Raw genomic sequence first — 23,052 nt, forward strand, 5'->3', positions numbered from 1 at the left:
TGTGGGTTTAGTGCTTCGAGGAGTATCAACAAGTTACATAAAACTATGTTCCAGGTTTGGAAGCCAATGCAAAAACAGAGCATGAAAACTCCACACTTAAAAAAACAAATTAAAACAACTTCTTCCAACAGCTCAAACTGATGCTGATGCACAGTTACAGACGATATGAAGTCCTAGCCCACACACACACACACACACACACACTGGAGTTACCCATACGCAATACTCAGTACTTCACATCCTTAAAATTTGCCACTTTCATACCAAACTTTGCAGCTCAATGTCCGTGCTATAAAATTTTACTCTTATCAAGAGCATAAAAACACTGTGGAGAAGCGTTTAGATCATCATGACCATGTTGGGAACTGACCCAGACTGAGGTTGTTTAAGGTTGATTAGAAGCTCAGTGATAGAAGAAACTCTGGCAAACATTAGACTTTAACTTAGAAAAAGACTATTGAACAATTAGATGAATAAATAGAATTATTTAGCAGGGGTTTAACAGACGTGGGTTTACATGGAACCCAGACTGCGGCTCTTGTCTTCTACTTTCTTCTGGCGGACATAATGTGGGCAAAACCAGAAACTACAACAAACCAGATGAGGGCCACATCTGGGTTAGACTTCCCACACACATACACACAAATCTGCAACTCTTAGATTGAACCAAACAAAGATGGCATATCTCTAGAGCTGCAACTAATGATTATTTTCATTATCAATTCATCTGTCAATTATTTTCTGGGTCAATCAATTAGTTGTTTCATCTATAAATATCAGAAAATGGTGAAAAATGTCAACCACTGATTCCTAAAGCTCAAGATGCAACCTGACATGTCTCGTTCTGTCCCAACCAACAGTCCACAACCCAAAGATATTCAGTTTACTGTCATAGAGGACTAAAGAAACCGGAAAATATGTATATTTAATTAATTTATTCTCTTAAAAGAATGACTCAAAAATGATTAATTGATTATCAAAGTACTTGGCAATTAATTTTCTGTTGATTAATTAATTGATTAATCGTTGCAGCTCTACATATCTCTTTCCTGTTTCAGACAAGGCAAAGAAAATAACACATTTTTTAGCTCATTGGAAAGAATTATGAAAAATAAGATAAATGTAAATAAAACAACCTGATAATAAAACTGTTAATTTTGCTAATGGGTCTTAAAAGACTCCCCCTAACAATGTGGGGGAAAATTTAGGGGAAATTAGTCTTAACTGTGCAGCAGACAGATTATTTTTCATTCCAGTAGAATAAAAAAAAGTCTTTGATGAAACTGCAAGTGTTATGAAAAACTGTTTTGTCAAACAACCTACAGGATTTGCAAAGTTCAAAGTTTGCTTGAACTTATATTTGAGCCAAAGCAGACTCAGCAGTTATCGGTGTAAAAGTGCAAAACGCAGAAATGATGTTGTGACAGAAGTTTTTGACAGCACAATACATTCACCAAGATCCAGGATGCACATCCCGGATTATGGGAAGAACCCGGGAAGAACACACCCCCCCCTTGTTTCCACTGTGGGAGGAGGATACGGTAAAAAAAGGAGGGGTTCAAGTTCAATTAGGACAGCCCCCAAAAAAAGTTCCCACACGGAGGAAAAAAGTCATACAAGTAAGAGGGACGCTCCGGTCAGACGCTCCACTGATGCTTATTCGGGCGTAAAACAAGACATGCATTCTGTAAGCAAGTCATGGCTGCTGCTTACAGGCTTCATAGTGTTTTATGTCATCTACCTGCTGTTCGGAGCTTTAGTTTTCTCCTGCATCGAGCGGCCGGTGGAGGACCAACTGCGACATGACATGGAAGCTCTGAAGCAGGAGTTTCTCAACCTGAGCTGCGTCAACGCCGCGTCCCTCGAACGCTTTCTGGTTAAGGTGCTGACGGCCAACAAGTACGGTGTGTCCGTCCTCAAAAACTCCTCCGTCACTTCAAACTGGGACCTGATATCCTCCATGTTCTTCGCCAACACTTTGGTCACCACTGTCGGTGAGTGCAAAGAACAAAAGTGCACAGAGAAGTTTAAAAGCGAAAATAAGACGCATGGTGTGATTTTTACGCAGCGTCGCAGCGCAACATTTTTTTTTTTTTAACCATCCTCACAAGAACTTAACTTACAATCACATGCAGATGTCACATAATGTTTGTTTTAATTTTAGGAGATAAAACTCCTCCAGAGTCTACAGTGATGATACAGTGGTATGTTTGTTTTGCCACGTGTCATGGTTGCAGCTGAAACTTTGAACTTGAGTCAGTTAAGATGAAAACATAAATCCATAGCGAGAGGGTTTCTTCAATACTGATCAATGGACAGATCGTTTCCTGTCTGTTGTCCTGTAACATCCCCCATATTTCTACACACAGTCTCATATGAAAGACTGATAATCAGAGATGTCCGGTGGGTTCATGAGCTTCTTATTATGGAATCATGAGACAAAGTTGTCAATGAGAGCAAGGGGAAAGATAATGATCATAAGTTTACTGATAGTTACCACAATACTGCAGAGTGTGAGCCAGTTATCTTTCACAGGAATTAAGTCTGAACACCCAGTGAATGAAGATACGTGACCTGGAGGTTAGAGGAGGGAAAGGATGCTGCCTGAGTGATTAAGTGAGAGCAGGGTTGTCACACATCTCAGAGAGATTTAGGACGGACCAGCCGGGTAGTCCAGAAATCACATGAATCACAACAGAGCTAGTAAAACTTGACAGACCTGTAGAGGAATGACTGCCTCTATCTTAAAGTTACAATGCTTATTTATTCAGTAAGGTGTACAGTACCAGAGACCGACCATGTGATCTGTCGTCATGGATATTCATTTTGGAAGAGGTACTCTCATCCTTTACTTAAGTAAAAGTACAAATACAGCAATGTAAAAATACTCCAGTTACAGATAAAAGTCCTGCATGAAAAATCCTACTTAAGTAAAAGGCCGCTCCAAAGGGTCAGATGATAAATCTGAGGGGTCGTGAGATGATTAATGGGAGAGAAAAGAGGAAAAAACAAAGTTCTGATACACAAATCTGTTTTCAGTTTTTGGACTTTTTCTCTAATCTTTGATTTTTGCTGAAATATTGGATCATTTGAACATTTATTGAAATGAAAGCATGTGAGAAGTTTAGAGGGAAAAATCACTATTTGGTGGAGCTGTTAACAACTCATAGACATGTGAAATGTGACCCCGACTACACACTGCTTTTTGTAAGACGTCAAAAGCCAAAAAAGGTTGGAAACCACTGGTTTCATCTTTAACAATGTGTTGTATTTTAAAAGCTTGTTATATTATCCATTGTGTCAAATCTTCATCTGAAAAGTAACTAAAGCTGTTAAATAAATGTAGTGGAGTAGAAAGAAGCATCAAATGGAAAAACTCAAGTAAAGTACAAATACCTCAAAATCCTACATAAGTACAGTACTTGAGTAGATGCACTTAATGACTTTCCATCACTGTTGATTTCAACTGAAGATAAAATATCTCAACATCTTGGATAGCAGGAACATACAGATATTAATAATATTCACCCGAGGCGATCGTTGTGTTCGCAAAGCCTGTTTTTGTTCAAACGCAGCTCAAGGTCATTGGTGTGGTCATAAGATGTAGAGCTTGTTTTTATAAAGAATTATGTGTCTGTTTTGGCGATATTTAATAACTAAACTGACCAAGACAACAATTTAAAGTTTTCAAGAGAAAGTTTTCAGTGCTTGAAGCAACATCCTGCATCACATTTAATCACACACATTCATTACTGGGACACACCCAGTGCAACTACAGTATGTACGGTTAACCACAGAGCAGAGTGGATTCACATTCTTCATGCCGGGCTAGTACTTCAGTTGATGTTATGATAAATATAAATGCAAATATGGCTGCTTTTGTTATCTTAAAAGTCACAATGAAATGTTTTTTTCTTTCTGCAACCTGAATTTGATGTGTTTCCTGTTGAAGCAGGATGTTGAGGTGAAACATAGAGCGATGCAGGAGCGGCCTATCAGTGCAGCATGTATGAAATGTTTACTGTAACTGTTTGTCAGGAAGGAAAAGAGGCCGGATGTTTTAATCACTCCTTTCATTTCATCGCTCTAAATGAAGTCACAGTGATTGCAACTGCAGCATCAACCTTATCTTTATTATGACTGGCAGCATCAAAAGCACCTTTCAGTGTGGAAAAAAAAAAAAAAATGAAACCGCACAGCCGGGTTTATAAAAACAAGCAAGAGGGGAAAGTCAGTAAACTCACCTCTGCAAAAACATTCAAGGTTTGTTTCATTCAGGTAATACATACACTGTATGTTGGATCCAGTTTATTTACATCAGTACACATTTGTATAAATGAACAACAACTGCCGATAATGTCAGTAACCGTCCTCACAGGCGGTACAATCCATGTGAGTTAAGTGCTGGTTGCCAGAGAGCAGACTTGAAATTTGGACGCTGACTTACGCCACAAAAATGTGAGTGAAGATGGAAGAAGACGCAGGAATTACTGATCAGCAACGGGGTGAAATATGTAGAACAGCTCATACAACGACTACATTCAGTTTCTGGACAGAATATGCAGGTAAAATACAGATTTTAGAGGAGAAATATCATTTATCAGTGACATTAAAATGTCGGAGAGGATGCGTTGAAACCTATTCTTCATTTAGTCACAGTTTTTTGGTTTTTCCTCAATGTTAAAGACATTCTGAGTTGTTTTTTTCACAAATATTTGAAAGCTTTTTGTTTGAATTTACTTAAAAATTTAAAGAGTTCAGCTTTGAGCGTATTATTATCACTAAATCATGATTACAGAAATCGTGTCCATGCATCCTCAACTGAAATAACTGAAAATTCAAACCATGGAGCAAATCACCTTTTAAGTTAAGAAGGAACTTACAAGTACATGAATGTTGTGTCTGAATCAAATGCTGTGTGGTTTTAATGGTCAGCATCAGCATCGAGAAACCAGTAAGACATGACTTGCAGTTTGCCCGTGATGTACGTGACTAGACATGTACTGGTCCCAAAAGATTTTAAACAGATTTGACAGGAATTCAGGAAGTGTTGAGTTACTGCCAGTATCAAAGCCACCAGGATTCAGCAGCATCATACAGAGAAGCTCCAGGAGGTTTTTTTATTATAAGCTGCGGCTCTATCTAGGCAAACTACTACAAAAACATAGTGGCATTCACAGGTGCACTACTGTCCAACAGACACTCACATGGGAACTGAGAAAATGCAAATTCACGCATGAAGCAGAACAGAAGTGACCTTTGTGTTCAGGAAAAGTGTGTCTGCTCTACGTAGAGCGTGAATTTCTTTCACAGTGCTGCATGTGCTTCCTTACGTGACACTTCCTTAAATCAACTTGATGATTGTCAGCGTTTGAGCGTGCGCTGTGGTGATTTCAACTCAGATAGACACACTCGGAGCCAACAGGAGATGATCAGATGATCACTTGTGTTGTAAAAATAAAGGTGACATAAGCACACAAAATGTCAGTTCTTAATCCTTCACTGTGCAGAACATCTGTGTGTGCACTACTACAGTAAATACGGTACGTCAGGGTGGAACCATAAAGTTTTTCTGCAAAATCTAATTGTGGAAGTTTATGTTGAACAGACGAGGAAGTTATTTTATTGTTTGCCTTTGCTCAGTTAAACTGTGGGTTTGTTTACAAAGTGACTGCTTGTGTTCCTGTCCGGTTGGACTAGTGATGTCACATGTTACAATGACAACAGCGGTGTCCAAAACTAAGAAAATAAGACTCAGAATCATTTCTTTTTTCTGTCTTGTCTGTATCGTTTGTTCAATGTGATCGCCGACCTGGACAGCTTGAGCGGAGGTGGAGGAACTTGCAGTATGATGCTATGCTTGACATTCTGAATTGGTCCCAGTTTATTTTGTCAAGGAGCCGTTCTGTACGCTTCCAAATGCTTTCTTGTCATTCCGCGTTGATACTGAACGGCAGCTGTAAACTGATGAGCTCCACTGGTTTGTGACTGGTGGTATTGGGCTGGATTTAATGAGGAACGCTGATGAGTAATTGGTTTCTGCAGGTGTTTAAAGTTCAGATTCTACATATCGGCTTACTTTGAATTAGGTTTTTTTTGCAGTTACTGGACGTGGAACGCCTCTCACTGCGTTGTGTTTCTCTCACAACTCCCCTCCTCTGTGAGCAACAGCGTGCAGCAGCCTAAAGCGTGTTACATGCAAAAAACTGAATATTTACATTGTGCATTTGTTTCTCTCTGTGTTTTCTTGCACAGAGGACTAACAAACATCTTTAATGCATTTCCTTCCTCGTGTTTGTGAATATTTTGAAGCCCGCATCGGTCACATCCACATTTTCTAGCTCACGGTCTTCTTTTTCCTTCCTCCCGTGCTTGTGAACATGCATGACATACAAACAAAGCTCATAAAAACATTGCTTCATAGTTTTAGTTGTGGTTAAGAACCGTGCAGGGTAGTGTTTATTGGGGTCATTTTTTTAAAGACATATGAGGAATTCCAGAAACATCTTTAATCACCGAACAAAGACAAAAAACATTTACTTTGTGTGTCTAATCTGTATCCAAATAGATCACATTTCTCTAAATTAGTCTCCAGATAGTTAATTAACTCAGCTCATGTCTCAGCGAGGCGTCTACTGCTGCTTAAATAGTGTATAGTCGCAATCAGCAGACAATAAAATGTACATTTTGTCTTGAATGTGAGAAGTAAAAGTATCTTGTGAATGACAGGATGTTTGTTGCCTCACAACCATAAACATAACCCGACTGTCCTCGGACATTAGTGAAACAAACTGGGAAATTGATTTAAATCCAAACATTAAAACCTGTGTCAGCACAGTGTGATCATTGTGCGACGTTCCTCTGGATCACTTGTGTTGGATAGACTTCACAGTAACGTAATCGAGTTTCGCCGTTATTCAGCTGGTGCTTGTTTTGACTGAACCCTGCAGTCTGTTAAACCTCCTGAAAGAAGCTGTTTAAACCGTCGTAAAACGCTCCGCCGTTGGGAGGGCATCGCCATCCCGTTCTCTCCGCAATCAGAGTCACGTCGGGTCGGGACAGATACGAAGGCTGAGACATATTTCAGCTCTGTCAGAAGCATGATCTCATCGCCTCGAGCCGGCACAAAATAAAGTCTGGTGCTATCTCATCACAGCTGCAGAGTGATAATACTATCAGGTTCATACCAGAGATGGTTGCTCAGTCACTGTCAACAAAAACATTTGCACAATTTCCTCCTTCACCCATCTCATCTTTTTTTGTAGTCAAACACTTTTAATTGTTGCAAGAGCAGCAGTCATGTGATTTTCAGAGTTAACTAATCATGTTGGTGTTTTCCTGCGCTCCTGTAATGATGCATAATAACCTGCAGGCTGACTTTTTGACAAAGAAAGCTTTGTACTGATCCCATGAAGTACGTCTCTTCTCAGGCTGGGACGACCGTCAGGGAACGCCATTCAAACACGTCATCCCAATGTGAAGCTAATGATAATTGGAGCTTCAGTTTTATTGAGGAAGTAATTATATTAGGTCCTAAATCCTTTACTGTGTTCCTCAGGAATTGATAAATCAAACTAATTTAGTATAAAAATAGCTTTCCCGCCAAGAGTAATGTTATTTATCCTATTATACAGTATATCCAGCACAGGATCTATTGAGATTTAGACTTTCAACGCACATACATACATTTTTTTTCTTAATTTGGTCTGGAAAATTGCAAAACGAACAGTCTGTAACCCAAATATATTAACTTTACTATGACTTAAGACTAAATAAACCAGTAAATAGTCACATTAAAGAAGCTGGAACAAGAGAACTTCAGTATTCTTTCAAAAATTACATAAAAATGTCAAAACGATTAATCAATTATTAAAATAGTTGGAGATTATATTTCTGTTGTTTGAATAATTGAGTAATCGACAAATTATCACAGGTCTACATACATTTGATTACACAAGGAGACATAATTAGTAAATACTGATGAAACCTTTCACTTTAAAACAAGAACAGCTGCACTTTTGTGCAAAAATGTTTTATTTCTGTGTAAATTGCAGGTCAAATGATGATTTTATGTAGTTGAAGCTGCTTTTGTGCAGCAGCCTTGTTTGTCACATCATGCAGTAACAACAGGATGTGCTGTCTGGATGTCACTTCAGAGGATTTAAACTCACAAACAAAATAAACAGAGGCTTCTTTAACTCTACTGCAAGCAGGTCATTTACTCATCAGATGATATGGTATCACCTGCTTCTACAAACATTTTTTTTAAACTGCACCCTATGGAGCTGCGACTCCCTGTCTGCTCTTATCATCGGATCAATGAGGCAGTAATGTGTTTGTAAAGTTTATTTACTCTTCAGCTATATTGTTTACTTATGTTTTATCACAACAAATCATTTGTCTTTTATGTAACCGGAGGCTGAATTGAGATCCAGTCAGAGGCGGAGGTTTCAGTCGGTAGTTAATGTGTCCCTGCAGGCCGGTTTGACAGATACTCAGTCAATAGCTTCTTCTATGAGTCCAGGTTTTATTTTCTTCCTCCCAGCTTTAACTTCCTGATATTTACCCACAGCTGCTGTGTTTCTTTGTTTTTAAACTGACTTGGCTGCAGCCCAACTTCACGCTGTGGGAAGCTGGATGTTCAGCTCACAGTCGCTTTAAACTGTGTGACTAAACTATATATATGTTGTGTAAATGTTTGTAGCAGGCGTCATGATACAGATGAGAGAAGCTCTGGGTTGTCTACAACTGTTACTGTGCATACACACTGTATCACCTTTTTAAAGGGCCGGTTCACCCAAATAACAGAAAAAAAACATGTTTTCTCATTTACCTCTTGTGATATTTGGCTATACATGTAGTTTTGGCATCATTTTCCCAGATTTTGTGATATCTGAGTCTCAGATTTCTGCTTCCATCCTTATACAATGAGGTGAATGGAGTTTAATTTGTGGGGTTCACATCATTCATCAGGCTTTCAGAAATGGTGTCCCTTTAGCACACGCTCAACAGATTTTAGTGGAACTTCAATTGAGGTTTGTTTTATTTTTTGAACCCCTGAGTTTTGTCTCCCAGGCAACTCTTCCTTTCAGCTATCATACATGCTGCTCAAACCGTGATCGATGGAGCTTGTTTCACTGTCCAATGTGTGACCGTTTAAATTCTCCTCTTCTTTGTCTCCTCTGTTGTCTGTCCTGTATCTCCAGGTTATGGTCACACCACTCCTCTGTCTGACTCGGGGAAGGCTTTCTCCATCCTCTATGCCCTAATAGGAGTCCCCTTCACCATGCTGGTGCTGACCGCCTGCGTCCAGAGGCTCATGTACCCTCTGGTCTTCGCTCCCGTCGGCCTCCTGCAGCGTTCGGGCCTGGAGCCTCGATCGGCCACCGCCGTCCACTTCCTGTTGCTGCTGGTTCTGGTGGTGCTGTGCTTCTTTGTGGCGCCAGCGGCTGTTTTCAGCACAGTGGAAATGTCTTGGTCATTCTTGGATGGCATCTACTTCTGTTTCATCTCGCTGTGCACCATTGGACTCGGGGACTTTGTGCCGGGTACACAACCCGGGCAGAAGTACAGGCCGCTGTACCAGGTCACTGTCATGTGTGAGTACAGCTGTCTTTTATGTCCTATGTACATCAAACTGATATCCGATTGTAAAAGTCATGTTTACCTTTTTTAAAACAGGCAAGGCGCTAATATTAGTGCTTCAGTATCTTCATACTAGTTTTTTTGTACTTTTTAACTCATTTCCAAAATCTGCAGAGTGTTTTTTTCTGGTCATACAGGTGTCATGTGATTTGTAAGATGAGTTCAAATTCTCTGCTTCAGGTTCTTTGCTTTATTTGTCTTTGTCTTGTCACATTTGCAACACATGTTCTAACTCATTGAAAGTCAAGCGTGACTCTCTTACAGTCACACAGTCATGCTCAAAGGCTCACACACACAAAACTTCCTCCTTTAAGGCTTGGTCATCGGCAGTATATGTTTGATAAGAAGGTGTTGTCTCATCTCCGGCCGGCTCACGATGACGTTTAGAACAGCACCTGTTCACTGAGCTTGCAGTCAAGACTAACATGTTAGTTTTAAACGCATACATATATTTTTAGTTGATGCAGATGAGTTAGTACAGAGTCTTGAAATTCATCATGGACATGTTGAAAAACACTGTCAAGTGTCAGGCTCTTCTACACAGTTAAGATTCAGTTCACACTTAGTTTAAATACGCTGTGAGGATGTCAGAAATTAAAATACACTTCCCCCAAAAAGAAACAGTTGTGTATCTGATCTTATATCTTATGTTAATATATAAAATAAATAGATCTGGGTTAAAAAAAAAACCCACCAAGCTACAATATGTGATTGTTTGAGTCTCTGGTTCCATTGTGGCTGTGAAAAATTAGATTTTTCATTCTTCACACAACTACTTCTGTCAATTTTCACATCTACAAACAAACAAACAGTACAAATGTCTTCGAGGAAAGACTGTCTGAAAGTGTGTGCTGTGATGGATTATCACGGCTCGCCCCTCTCTGTGATTCATTCACAACGCTTTTTTAATGTGGCCGTCCTGAACATCCGATAGAACTTTTGCCCTCCGATAAGACTGGAAATCATGTGAACTAGTTAGTCGCAGCTCTACTCAAAACAAACAATAGTTTTCAGTATCAATCAATCTGTTGATTATTTAATCGTTTCGTCTATAAAATGGTGAAAAATGTCGATCGCTGTTTCCCGAAGCCCGAGGTGACATCTTTAGATGTCTTCTTTTGTCCCGACCAGCAGTAACAACCCAAAAATATTCAATTTACTGTCATAGATGACAAAATTTTAAAAAATTAAGACGCTAGAGTCTGAGAATTTTGACTTTTGTTCTTAAAAAATGACTCAAAACGATGAATCACTAATTGGAATATTTGGTGATTAATTTTCTGTCAGTTGTTTAATTGACCAGTTGTTGCAGCTCTAGTTTCGAGGATACCTCGGCCTTTAACAGCAAACCCAGAACCAAAGCCGCCATAAGTAAACCGAACCATCTGTAACTCAAACAATAATCTTCAGCAGCTGTGGTTCAATAAGTAACATGACCTCTTCTGCATGACAATAAAAAGGGCAAATATTACTATTGTTTAGCAAACAGTGAAAAGTTGGCATATAAATAAAGAGAAAATATTATGGAAAGCTGACAACAGTTTAACAACATTGAAACAATGATGTTCTTGTAGGAATCCTATTTATTCAAATAGTTAATCAACATAAATCAGGTCCCATAATCCTCATTATTATCATAAAGATGTTCCCACAGTGTGTCTAAAACATCCAAACCTCATTTAAAAGCTGGTTTCAACACACACACAGTCGTAATATTTATGACCTTTGACCGTCTTATTATTATTTCTTTGCCACGATGACTCAGGAATATAACTAAAAGCGCCCCTGAACTTGTGGCTACGTTCAAATGAAAGCCAACAAGAGTCACGTGGCTCCAGAGTCTGATGTGGTTTCGTCCTGAGGGTCACATAGAGCTGCAGCGCTGTAGATCAGAGCGAGTCCACCAGTATATCTGACGCACCACTGTAGCGGCCCGCAGAGGTGACAGACGATCACACAAACCACAAACAGTCTCTCATCTCGCTGCTGCAGAAAGTCTTCCTCGATCGAGAGACAAGAAAAATAGGTGGTTTTTTTGTTGTTGTTGTTGTTACATGAGGTATGTCGCTATGGTAAATACAATAGAGGGATTATGATTGGTCATATCATAAACAAAGCTAGAAGAAGGACTAGTTGTTTAATAGTTCCAGAGAAAATATTCTAGGGTAATTCTTCTTTTTGTCTTGCTACTGTGAGGGGAGAAGCTGACCTTTTGCAGCCATGAATGCGTTTCTCATTTTCACCTCTGATGTGAGAAGTTGCACCTCCCGCTGCTTCTCTTTTCTCAGTAACAAGTAAATGTGCTGGAGGGGGCCGGTTCCTCATAAATAAAACTGACTTCTCTGACTTTTATCTGTTAGCGTTGTGAAAATTGAAGTTCACTGTGCCGTGTCGCTCATTGTAAGTTAATCCACCTTTTTTGCAGAGAATTTTATTAAACAGAAATGAAATGATCTCATAAGCATTAGTGGCTTTCGATAAGCTTTAAAAAAAAAAACCTGGAATGAGTCGAGGCAACGGCGCCCTGACTGTAATATCATTTTCATACATTTGAATACCACTTATTCATGGATTTAGAAAGATTTCTGTTTTTGTTTCTTTTTACTGAACAAGGATTTTGCTATGTAAGGGTGTATTAGCCGTATTAGAATCTGATTTTTGTCAGAATTTTGGCAAAAACATCTCGTGAGTCATCTCTGATCTCTCTCACACAGTGAATCATGCTGTTAATCCACTTCATCTCATCTGCACCGCAAAGCTGCATCTAGGAAAGCAAGAGTGATACTATTAGTGCATACTGTTGGTAGCAAGTGCTTTAAAATGGAGTGTATTTGGGCAACAATGGTGTGTCTTTTTGTAAAACCTTTGAGATAAGCAACAGAAATTTTGCACCTGCATTTATACTCCAACACTCAACATATCAGGATTGTGTTGGCTGGACAGAGTGGACAAGAGATATATTGTTAATTAAAAGTGAAACCATACCGGTGAATTCCCGACTACATAATGTGGGTGGTAATTGTAAATGTGCTTCTTCCTAAAAAAAACCCCTACTAAGTCTGAGATCGAGACATCGCTGTCACATGACAGAGGTTGTTTTCATAGCTGAGCTCTTGTTTTTCTGTCTCTGTGTGGTGTTTTTTTTCTCTGTTATTGAATCAGGGTTGGAATGACCTTTTTTTGTCTCAAAGTAGCCTCGCTGTTGTTTTGTTCCTCTGTGGAGAGCTCTGCAGTGAATATCTGACAAACACTAACTGATTTAGCTGAATGTGGTTTACTCTACTCAGGAGTGGGGTGAAAAAAATGAGGGAATGCAACAATTTTGAGAAAATGTCACCTTAACATACTTTTTCTCTTCTTTATCATCTCTCTGCTGTAATACACTTTCTTCCCCTTGATGTTAATTAGGAGGATTTTATGGTCAGAAGGACCCTGATGGACACTGTATAGTAGAAAGCTCTGTGTTTTCCTCCGTGTCCCGTCCTCAGCTAATCCCTCGGCCCAGCAGTTCACACGAAGCAGCCAGTGGCGGGTTATTTCCTCGTCCCACAGGCTGTGTTATATAATAATCATGTAGGTCGGGTCGAGTCAGATTAACTCAAACGGTCCCTCAAGTTCTGAGGAGGATAAGTGACCGACTGAGAGAGAGAGGCGGCCTGTTCTCACCGCTCAATGATGTCACATAAAAATGTTACTTCCCCAGCAGCAGAGGTGTTTTCCCCTTCTGAAGTGTCTGCTGCTAAAACTGATCATATGTAAATAACACAAATCCTGCTGTAGTTGTAAATAAAGATGCAGGCGATTATGCAATGGGTTCAGAGGGCCCAAAGGTGTTAAAACATATTATTGATTATGTGAAATTCAAGTCTGAAAAACACCAAACTGCTGTTTCATGACTTTTCTACAACAGCGCAGCTCTTCTAGTGTTGCTGAAGAGCAAATATTGTGGAAGGGTAGTTTGGAGTTTGAACCGTCAAAGTCCTTTTAAACCCATCGAACACTGTTTTTCACCGTGGAGGGTTAACCAAGTGCTTCACAGGTGGAGAAAATAGTACCAGGAAAAAAGTTGTCAGGTTCAAACTAGTTAATTCAAGAAGTTGATATGAGGGGTTGCAGGTTGGTTGCATTAAATGGCCTTTAAATTTTGCTTCCTGAAACCTCTAAACAGTAAAACTTTTAGAGCCAAATCATGCTGATCTGTCTGCACCACTTACTGTACATTACCCACAGTAACTGTACAGTTATGAAGCTGAGGCCTCTGTAATCCTACACTGTTTACTTGAAGAGTTGGCCTACTTGGAGTATGGAGAGACTATTGTCCAGGACCTGAACTCTGGGCTTACTTGGGGGCAGTTTAGTGCGTACATGTGACAGAAAAAAAACCCACACGGCTTCTCTTTAAGGCAAACAAAAGAATCAGAGCACAAATAACAAACGGTGAGCTGATTTTATTTTCACCTTTCCCATCGACTCCAGGGCACTTTTTGTCCTCCTTTTAGCGAAATGTTTTGACTAAAATCTTTTTTTTTCTGTCTGTAATCCAGCGTTTATGCTCATGCCAGCAGTATTATGGATTTGTAATGTTCATGAAACACCAGAAAACAATTATTGGAAAGATGAAAAATGGAGAGACGACATTGCTATTGTTGTATTCTTCACCAAATGTACAAAAGAAAGGGAATAAAAGCAGCCCTGGACTCTGCATCTTTTCTAAAGCTGGTTTTTTGAAAACCCTCTGATTAATCTAGTATTTTATAAATAGTGAAAAGTCTCTTCAGTCAATGTCTTTCTTTTGTAAAAGATAGATTACTCTGTTGAATAAACGACCTCTCTGCCTCTCCTTCCAGTCTACCTGTTCGTGGGTCTGATGATGATGTACCTCCTGCTGCGCACTTTTCACAAGATGGCCGACCTGCACGGCCTGACCACCTTCCTGCAGCTGCCGCGCTGCGAGGAATCCGACCTGGACGAGGACAGGGAGCCCATTGTGGACAACCAAGATGAAGACCAGACGCGCCCTTACCTGACAGAAAAAGCTGCAAGCAAACCTCTGGAGCCCGGATCACAGACCTCGTACAACTCCATCAACAAAGGCTGAGCTGTGAGAGAGAGAGAGAGAGAGAGAGAGAGAGAGAGAGAGAGAGGATATGAAGCTCTACCTCTGGCGATCCCTTGGTCTTGAACCAGTGATTAAAAACATACAACTGGTGGGCTGAATCTGAATTCTTATCTTAATTTTTTAATTTTTTTCCTCATGTAAAACATCCAGAGAGGAGAGAGCATAAAATAATAAGAAATTGAGATGAGTGTATTGAGATCCAGCCTTTGACAGAGAGAGAGAGGGGACTGCCAAACTACTTCAGAATGGTTACTACACCGCTTTCCTGCACACATAATAATAATAAAAAGGACCATGGTAACCCAACTACGGCAACCTGACTGGGCTAAAAGGCACAGATACTCCTTTTCTCCTAAACACTGGTGTAACTGTGGTGCGTTCACAGCCTCGGGTTAACACACGAAGGGCTCGGACCAAAAGCCTTTTTGATACATGGTTGGTTGTTTCAAGATCACATTTTGTCTTTGTGTTTTTTTTGTCACGTTGCTTTTTGTGCCACAGGTTTTGGGTTGTCAGTTGAGGTCTGACAAATAATGCAAAAACGTGCCACTTTCACATTTCAGCTGTTCTTGTTTTTATTCGGGTGCTTAATATATCAAACATGCACATCATAGGCCAAAACACCACCAAACCATTTAGTCATATTTATAGCCTCAATTGGCCTTTACTTCTTTTTTTTAAATTTTAGATCATTTCCTCAAATAAAAGGTCAAATGTGGAGCTACACTGAGCATTTCAAACTGTGGTGAGATGTTAACTGGAATGTTTTTTTTTTTCATATTTAATCAGATTTCCTGTATGAAAGTAGTAGCTTTCTGACTCTGAGTCACCCTCGAAAAAGTTCAGGAGCCCGACTCAAGTTTCCCTCAGGACGTGGGCTCTCCTCCTTTATGGCGCTGCCCCCTGGTGTCTATATGTGTGTAGTGCAACATGTTCCTACACCTCCAGAACAGTAATAAATAGGATTAAAGGGTTGGAATAGAGGGACTGAGGAAAATAGAAAAAAAAAAATGCAAATGATGGTAAATAAAGTGTTTCATTGTGGTGATTGAGGGCATGATTCATTTCATTGGAACGACAAACTGTCAAAGACGACCTGTTAATTATCTGTGTTGAGTTACAGTCTGGATTTCCGTCCATTAGAGTTAATGAACACTTGAGACGCACTTTAATGTTCACGTATGTTCTTTTGCTTTTACCATCCAAAGTTGTAGTTGAGTGAACAGGTTCGATATATCCTGATACTGTAAAAATAATTTGTCTTTTGTCTGTGTTGGTGTGTATGTTTGTAATAGTTTAGTATTATCAGTTAAACATGTATTCATGTCTGACAATCATAAATTAAAAAAATACTCTGCCTTGTGTTTTGTCATCATGTTTATCTTCTCGTCCTTTTCCTGACATCTCAGTAGATTTCCTGTGAGGTTTGTACTTTAAACTCATACAAAAATACAATATGCTTGTCTTGTGTAGTTCTTGAATTCTTTCAAGCAAATGTACAAGAGGGATGTGTGAGTAATATGTCAATATATAATGCCGTTACAGAAATGGTTAACTGCTTTCCTCAAGCCTACGTGACCTGAGAGCACACTCATAACTGTGAGCGGTTTCCTTATGAAGTGAAGTGTGCTTCAAGGTGAATTTCAGCCTAGAATTAAGAACAAAGCATTGAAATGTCTTTGAAATCGATACCAAAAATGTGAGTGAGTGATTTCTTACTTGTATTGTGTGATGTTACTATAGCTGAAGCTTCATACAAGGATCAGATCACAATTTTTCAAGTCTGTCTTAAACAGTCAGGAGCCCAAATGAACATTAAAACATGTTTTTCTTGCTGTAATTATTCCTCCTGTTCATACTGACCATTAGAAGATCCCTTCATAATACACTTACAATGTATGTGATGGGGGATAAAATCCACAGTCCTTCTGTGCAAAAATGTATTTAAAAGTTTATCTGCAGCTAATATGAAGCTTCCGTTGTCCAAATGAGTCAAATCAAGTAGATATAGTCCTTAGTTCCTCTTTTTATTAATATACTTCCACCACAGCTCAACAGGGAAACACTGTCAGAGGAAACACAAAGAGGGAATTAGAAGCTAGAAAGACTGTAAATGTGGCATATATCCACTTGATATGACTAACTCAGACTGATGAAGCCTCATATAAGCTTCACATTAACTTTTAAATGACTGTGTGGACACACTGTGGATTTTGGCCTCCATCACTTACATTGAAAGCACATTTGAAGGATCCTATAATAGTCAGTATGAACAGGAGGAATGATTACAGTGAGGAAAACCTCTTTCACTGTTACTATGGACACCTGACTGTTGCTTTAAGACAGACTTGAAAAATTGTGTCCGTTAAATTCTTGGATTAATGATTAAATTAATGAATAAACCTTGTGTGCAGGACAGGAGTCTGTTTCCTCGTTAAATTTTGTGTCTCTTCAATATATTTTCCCTCTCAAGAGGAAATGTTTTCTTTCTCTCTGTTTAGCACAGCTTGAGTTTAAAATAACTTGATTTACTTCTATATATCTTTCCATCTTGTCTGGTAGCTCAGGCAGCACCAACAAGCAACAAATCTCAACTGAGTCATGTTTAATAATGAAAATACAGCACAATTTCATTTTCACATTTTATTAAAAACATCAGTTTAGGTGAACAGCCCTCTTTAAAAAGTCTACATACAGTATCTGGGCATTCTGCCCTCAATTTCAAAATATAACAATTAAAATAAAAGTAAATAAAATAACTGCCATGGCAGGACACTAATATACCATTAGTAAATTGTCAAATATAACATTAAATTACTTATCTTGTTAACGAAATATGCCATTTATAAATAGTTTGAGACTATAGTCTAGCTATTCAGAAAAGGACATTGGCAGATAAAGCAACTTTAATCCATAAACAGCATATAAATGTACAAAAACCTGACAAACAGGCATCACGTGCTTCCTCAAACAATTCATCTCAGCGTTTCTTTTGTCACATTTCAGCAGTGTTGGCTTAAATGCTGGGTCAACATATAGGAAGGCTGGTTAGGTTACAGTTAAAAACACCTTTTTCCTATGTGTTGTTCTTTTAAAAACAATACAACAAAAAACAACAGTACATTTAAATAACTGCACTTACGGGGTTCAAAAGGGACAATCTGGCTAAATCTTACCTGTAATTTTACCATTATAAAATAATAATAAATACAGAGTAAAACACAAACCACATGCTCACATGACTGACACTTAACGATGCATATTATTAACAAAAGTGCAATGATTCAGATGTAAACCAGACAAAACTTGTAGACCCACTAGAACAAACAGGAAATGACGTACTGATAAGTGAACGACTGTTGATAAGGTGGAAGTGAGCACCGTTCATACTCCATCAGCCAATGTGGCTGATACTGCAGCACGATGCTGAACGCCCACCAGGACTGATCAAAAAAACATTATGTCTCTACAACAGAAGTGGTTGTGACTTCAAATGTGACACCTACAGCGTCTCTGTACTGTCACATGCAATAATAGTATTGTAAAGGCTCTTTGAATAAAAGCTTCTACTTAAAAGACTTTAAAAGCTCCTTCTGAACGTGACTTTGTGCCTGTTGCCATGACAGAACACCCACGTGTGACTGTGCGCTTCCTGAGCTACAGCTGCGCTCAGACTCGCTTCTCTGACAGGAAACGTTTGAGAGACAAACAAATTCAAGTTCCAGTTTCAGCCTTCACATGGGACATGGTTTGGCACTCAGCTGTTTGAGAGGCATTGATAGTTGTGCTTCATTTAATCAATATTCAAGCAGTTTACTACTAATACAGGATACATTAATGAAATGGGAATCTCACAATGGAAAACTGAAGGATACCAAGAGTAACCCAGATAAATAGAACTTTCAAGACTTCTGTAGACACTTGAAATTTCATTGAACTCATCACTGAACTCAATACTGGTTCTTAAGGATTTCTTCTTCAGGTCAAACTACCTGATACCATAAAAAATATGCATATTTGATCATTTAAAACCATATTTTTTCTTATTGTTTGAAATCCTGACCAGATATCAAACCATCTGATATCATGCCCTTGTTATAACTCATTGATAAATATGAGGTTAAAGGATTTCTTCACAGAAGATCTGACCTATTATATTAGTGTTTCAACCGTTCTCTTTTCAACACCAGCCAAATCACATTCTCTCAGAACTCACATTAACATTTTCACTTTCAGAACACTATCAGCATCAGTGAGCTTTGCTCCACTGAACTGCATAGCTTCAAGCTGCTGCACGCTCGAAGCGACGAAGCGTTACTTGAAGCTGTGATGCATTTGACAACTTTTAGGGCAACACTGTTGAAGGAAACCGAAGTAAAATATTTAACACTTCATTATGCACTGACTCACTGCTTAGCAGTTAAAAGACACAGCCTTGTCTGGCTTACTACCCACATAGTTCTCAGTGTAACTTGACCTCCCTCATTGCCGTGTAACAAAAACTTTTCATGTTGCACAAAAACTTGCCAAAAGCATCACAGTTCCTCCTCATGCAAGCCCACATGGGGAGCATTTTCTGTCTTAGACATCAACCATTTTTACATTTCTAGAGCATTCTTACTACTTTCTAAAGCCCATAATAAACTATTTCTTGAGTAGTATAAAAAAAAGTAAATCAGGCCATTTGCTATTAGAATCTGTAGGAATCTGCATTTCAGTTTTTGTTCAAGTTGCTTCCTGTGGAAGTGGATTTCTTACAGTATGATGAGACTATCAGGACTCCACCAGAATCTCCATCAGATGCTCCAGCTCAAGTCCTTCTCTCATATGATTCTGACCAGAGAAGGGAGAAGATGGCGGTGAGGAGAGAGAAGGTGAGTTGGATGAGAAAGACGATGGGCTGAATGAGGCAAATGAAGGCAGGCACTTTAGATTCTGGTTGAGAGAAAGAGAGAAGGGGTGCGAGGGGGATGATGGGGGAGAGAAAGGTGGCAGGTATCGTAGGAGATCATCCCCAGCCGGGTATCCGCCTCCACTGCCTCTCAGCCCAAGTATACCCATGTCCCTCTCCAGCAGGGAGGTGTCTATATCCTGGAACAGATCCTCCACAGTGAGATCACTGAGGTAGCTGGACCTCATCACCTCCATGCTGGTCTCCCGCACCCTGCACTCCTCTTGCTGCTCCCAGCTGCCCCCGTAGCCTCTGACCCCCTGTTTCATCCATGCCACACCTCCCTCAGAGAACCCAGACAGGTTCTCCAAGGACCTGAGAGGTGTCCGCGGAGCTGCCTGTTGGCTTCCGTCGATGGTCGAGTCCAGTGCGGTGAGGATGGAGGAAACGGCAGCTGAAAGAGAGAAATCAGGATCGGTGGACATCGATCCCCAGTCCTCATCATCTTCTTGTACACACATCGATGTACTTGAGTAGCAGCTTGCTGGAGACATACCTGTGGCGCAATTTGATGAAACCAGGTGACAGTTGGGAAGAGCTGACTGACTATTAGCAACCATGAATGCCGAGTGATGTTTTGCTGTAGCGACCCCTTGGAAAATACTCTCCTGCTCCCTCGTCTGCAGCACAGATGAAGAACTACAAGGTGGCAGCGGCAGCTCTACAGAGGGTGCCCTGCAAGCTTCCAGACTGATCTGCCGCAGTGTGTTGGCTATCAGAACGGACCGCCGCAGGCTGGGCTCGGGTAGCTCCTGACCACGCTGATACTTGCTCAGGGAAACTGAGAACACAAACTGGCGCTGGCTCTCCCAGGCAAGGCTGCTCCTGTCTGAAACCTCCACCTCCTCAGGTGGGAGTTTACGCTTCTGACCCTTCATGATCATCTTTACACTGCGAAGGAAGGCAGGAAACGTTAAGTCAATTTGCATGTGGCTAAAAAAAATAATCTATTGCCGACATTTTGTAGTTGATCCATATCTCAGTTCTGCCCTTAGTACAGGAATGAGGTATTTTAGAAACTCAAAACTTTCACATTCCTGCAGATGAGAGAAATAATAACAAATGTGTGTGACAAAGATGTGATAAACAGACATTTGATAAAATTAGTGCTGAAACAAGGAGTTTCTTAACAGTAAATTAATCAATTTGCATAAAGCTGCAGTCATAGATTGCTAGAGGAAACGTTAAATGTTTTAAAGGTAAATTGCCTGTGATATTACATAAATATCAAAGGAAAAAACTAAATCAGACACTTCATTAGGACATGTTATTCTTCGGTTTGATTAAATACATTTACTGTACCGTGTTTATTACAATTTTACAAGATTTTTTTTAAAGAACCGCACTTCGTTAATAGAGCTAATTAAATCTGTGCTACTGTTAAAACACGAATACGGTATTTTATCATTAAAATAACGCCGTTAATTAGTTTTATTCGTTCATCAAACTTCTCCATGAACACTAACGTTAGCTAAGGCACACAGTTAGCTCGCAATGTGGGGGTTGCACCTTCAGTTTCGTCGTGGAGGGAAAAAGAAACAGACTCGACCGAGCAATCTGAGTAATATGGAGCCAAAATGAACTGATTTAATAATCTTTGACTTACGAGACGAACACGAGCAACGTTAACCACAAACAGATTACCTTTAAACACAGATTGAAAGTAAGAAAAAACAACAGACCCGTTGGTTCACTTCCCGTTTCTCGGAAAGTTCAGTCGATGTCGCTACTGTTGGTTAACTTCTGTTTTCTTGCCTCCTCTTTGACTCAAATAACAAATTTTAAAATAACACGTTTTACTTGACTTATTAGCTATTTTGGCTTAAAACGGTTAACGTTACAACTTAGTTTCGAGAGCCAACCCACTCAGTCTTCTCCCGCCCGTGATTTTAAGTTTTTCGCCAAAAGGTGGGGGCTGGATGTTGCGAAGGGCATTATGGGTAGTTAAATTTATGCGTCACATGACACGTTCGGCTCTAAATGGTAACCCTAGAGTAGCGAAACTCTCGCGAGCCGCTTCAAAATATTCTTATATCGCTGTTTGATGACGTGACAACACCAAGGTTAAGTTCTGATTAGGTTGAGACACAAAAACCACTTGGTTATGGTTAGTAAAAGATCCTGGTTTGGGTTAAAATGATCACTTGAAACGTGGTGTGGGTTAAAGTTAGTACTTCTTTACAAATCTCGCGAGAGTTTCGAAAATCTAGGGTTACCATATAGACACGACCGTCAGACTATAATTTGACATTACAAAACCGCATCAAATACATGCCAAACAATTTATATTGCAGATATAATAGTAATATCCCTATTAATATCATATGTAGACCTGTAAATTTACTCCTGCCCTGATCAACTGTCACCCAGACCGGATTTTCAAGCTTCTAATTATGTAATTTGCATAGCACTAATTCCTAAATGATTACATCACCGACAGAAGAGGGATGCCCATCCGCATATTGTCTTTGAATAGAAAAGTAGGGCAGATAGCAGCTGGTGATTAATGTGTGTGTGTAAAACTCTACAGAAGCTGTTTCCAGTCAGCGTGTGTTACCTCATGTATAAGGTAAAGTTACCGTAAGAAAAGAAAACTGCTGTCAAAATGCACATAATGTAGAACCGATCAATAAATCTCCCGGTCCGAGAGATTTTAAAATGTACATTTCATTGACGATTTCAATACGACGAGTATCAGAGAGCGAAAATGAGAGGAAAAACTCTTGAGCTTTCACATGTACACGTCCACAGGAAAGGTAATTTAACATTAAATAAATGTGCGGTTGTTTAAATGAGTATTATTTCAGGCTGGCAGCGATATTTACCTGAGAGGAGAGCAGCAGCGGTCTGTACACAACAACTTCTTCTATCGTAAGCCCCCAAAATGTCAAAGTTCACAGTTTCAATTTAAATTCCACTACCCGACTTTTCACCACATGAAGCACCAGCCTACCAGCCAGCGAGTCAACTTTGAAAAACAGCTTTAGCTCCTCCTCGACCTGTTTATTGGACGGCTGAGGAAAAACATAAAGCTAACTGAACACAAAACCACTTCCTCTAAGTTCTTTCTAAATAAAAATCCATATTGGCATACATCTGTTGAACATTTAAATTAATACGATCCAGACCAGTCCACAACCCAAAGATATTCAGTTTATTGTCATAGAAGATTAAAGAAAACAGAAAATAGTCACATTTAAGGAGCTGAAATCAGAGAATTTAATATTTGGTAACAAATCAATTAATTGATTAATCGTTGCAGCTCTATCAAAAACTATTATATGATATAGTATAATAAAATATGATTTTGTTTTTATATTTTAACACGTAACAATAC

The 23,052-nt window shown here is 39.5% G+C and overlaps 2 protein-coding genes across 4 annotated transcripts; one reads left to right on the forward strand and one right to left on the reverse strand.

Annotated features, from left to right (window-relative positions):
* The first annotated feature begins 1,578 nt into the window (after positions 1–1,578).
* On the forward strand, positions 1,579–16,136 carry kcnk6 (potassium channel, subfamily K, member 6). The gene is made up of 3 exons (XM_042415361.1): positions 1,579–1,994; positions 9,207–9,599; positions 14,493–16,136. Exons 1-3 carry the CDS (start codon positions 1,679–1,681, stop codon positions 14,741–14,743), a joined length of 960 nt encoding a protein of 319 aa, XP_042271295.1. The 5' UTR covers positions 1,579–1,678; the 3' UTR covers positions 14,744–16,136.
* Positions 16,137–17,392: 1,256 nt separating this feature from the next.
* Positions 17,393–22,680, reverse strand: sertad3 (SERTA domain containing 3). 3 transcript variants are annotated; one of them, XM_042414766.1, is made up of 3 exons: positions 21,398–21,656; positions 20,212–20,606; positions 17,393–20,109 (listed from the first exon to the last, which is right to left on the reverse strand). In XM_042414766.1, the coding sequence occupies exons 2-3, from the start codon at positions 20,597–20,599 to the stop codon at positions 19,538–19,540; spliced, it is 960 nt and encodes a 319-aa protein (XP_042270700.1). In that variant the 5' UTR covers positions 20,600–20,606; positions 21,398–21,656; the 3' UTR covers positions 17,393–19,537. The 3 variants fall into 3 exon arrangements, with proteins under 3 accessions (XP_042270700.1, XP_042270699.1, XP_042270698.1); XM_042414765.1 differs by lacking the exon at positions 21,398–21,656 and adding an exon at positions 22,541–22,680 and having other exon boundaries at positions 17,393–20,606; XM_042414764.1 differs by having other exon boundaries at positions 17,393–20,606.
* Between the last annotated feature and the right edge of the window lie 372 nt (positions 22,681–23,052).

This window comes from Thunnus maccoyii, chromosome 6 (genome assembly GCF_910596095.1).
Source record: "Thunnus maccoyii chromosome 6, fThuMac1.1, whole genome shotgun sequence".
NCBI lineage: Eukaryota > Metazoa > Chordata > Actinopteri > Scombriformes > Scombridae > Thunnus > Thunnus maccoyii.

Coding starts and splice junctions, on each gene's coding strand:
- sertad3 (XM_042414765.1), bottom strand. CDS start 20,599: ATGATCATGAAGGGTCAGAAGCGTAAACTCCCACCTGAGGAGGTGGAG.
- kcnk6 (XM_042415361.1), top strand. CDS start 1,679: ATGCATTCTGTAAGCAAGTCATGGCTGCTGCTTACAGGCTTCATAGTG. Junction 1,995..9,206: donor CACTTTGGTCACCACTGTCG/GTGAGTGCAAAG, acceptor CTGTATCTCCAG/GTTATGGTCACACCACTCCT. Junction 9,600..14,492: donor GTACCAGGTCACTGTCATGT/GTGAGTACAGCT, acceptor CTCTCCTTCCAG/TCTACCTGTTCGTGGGTCTG.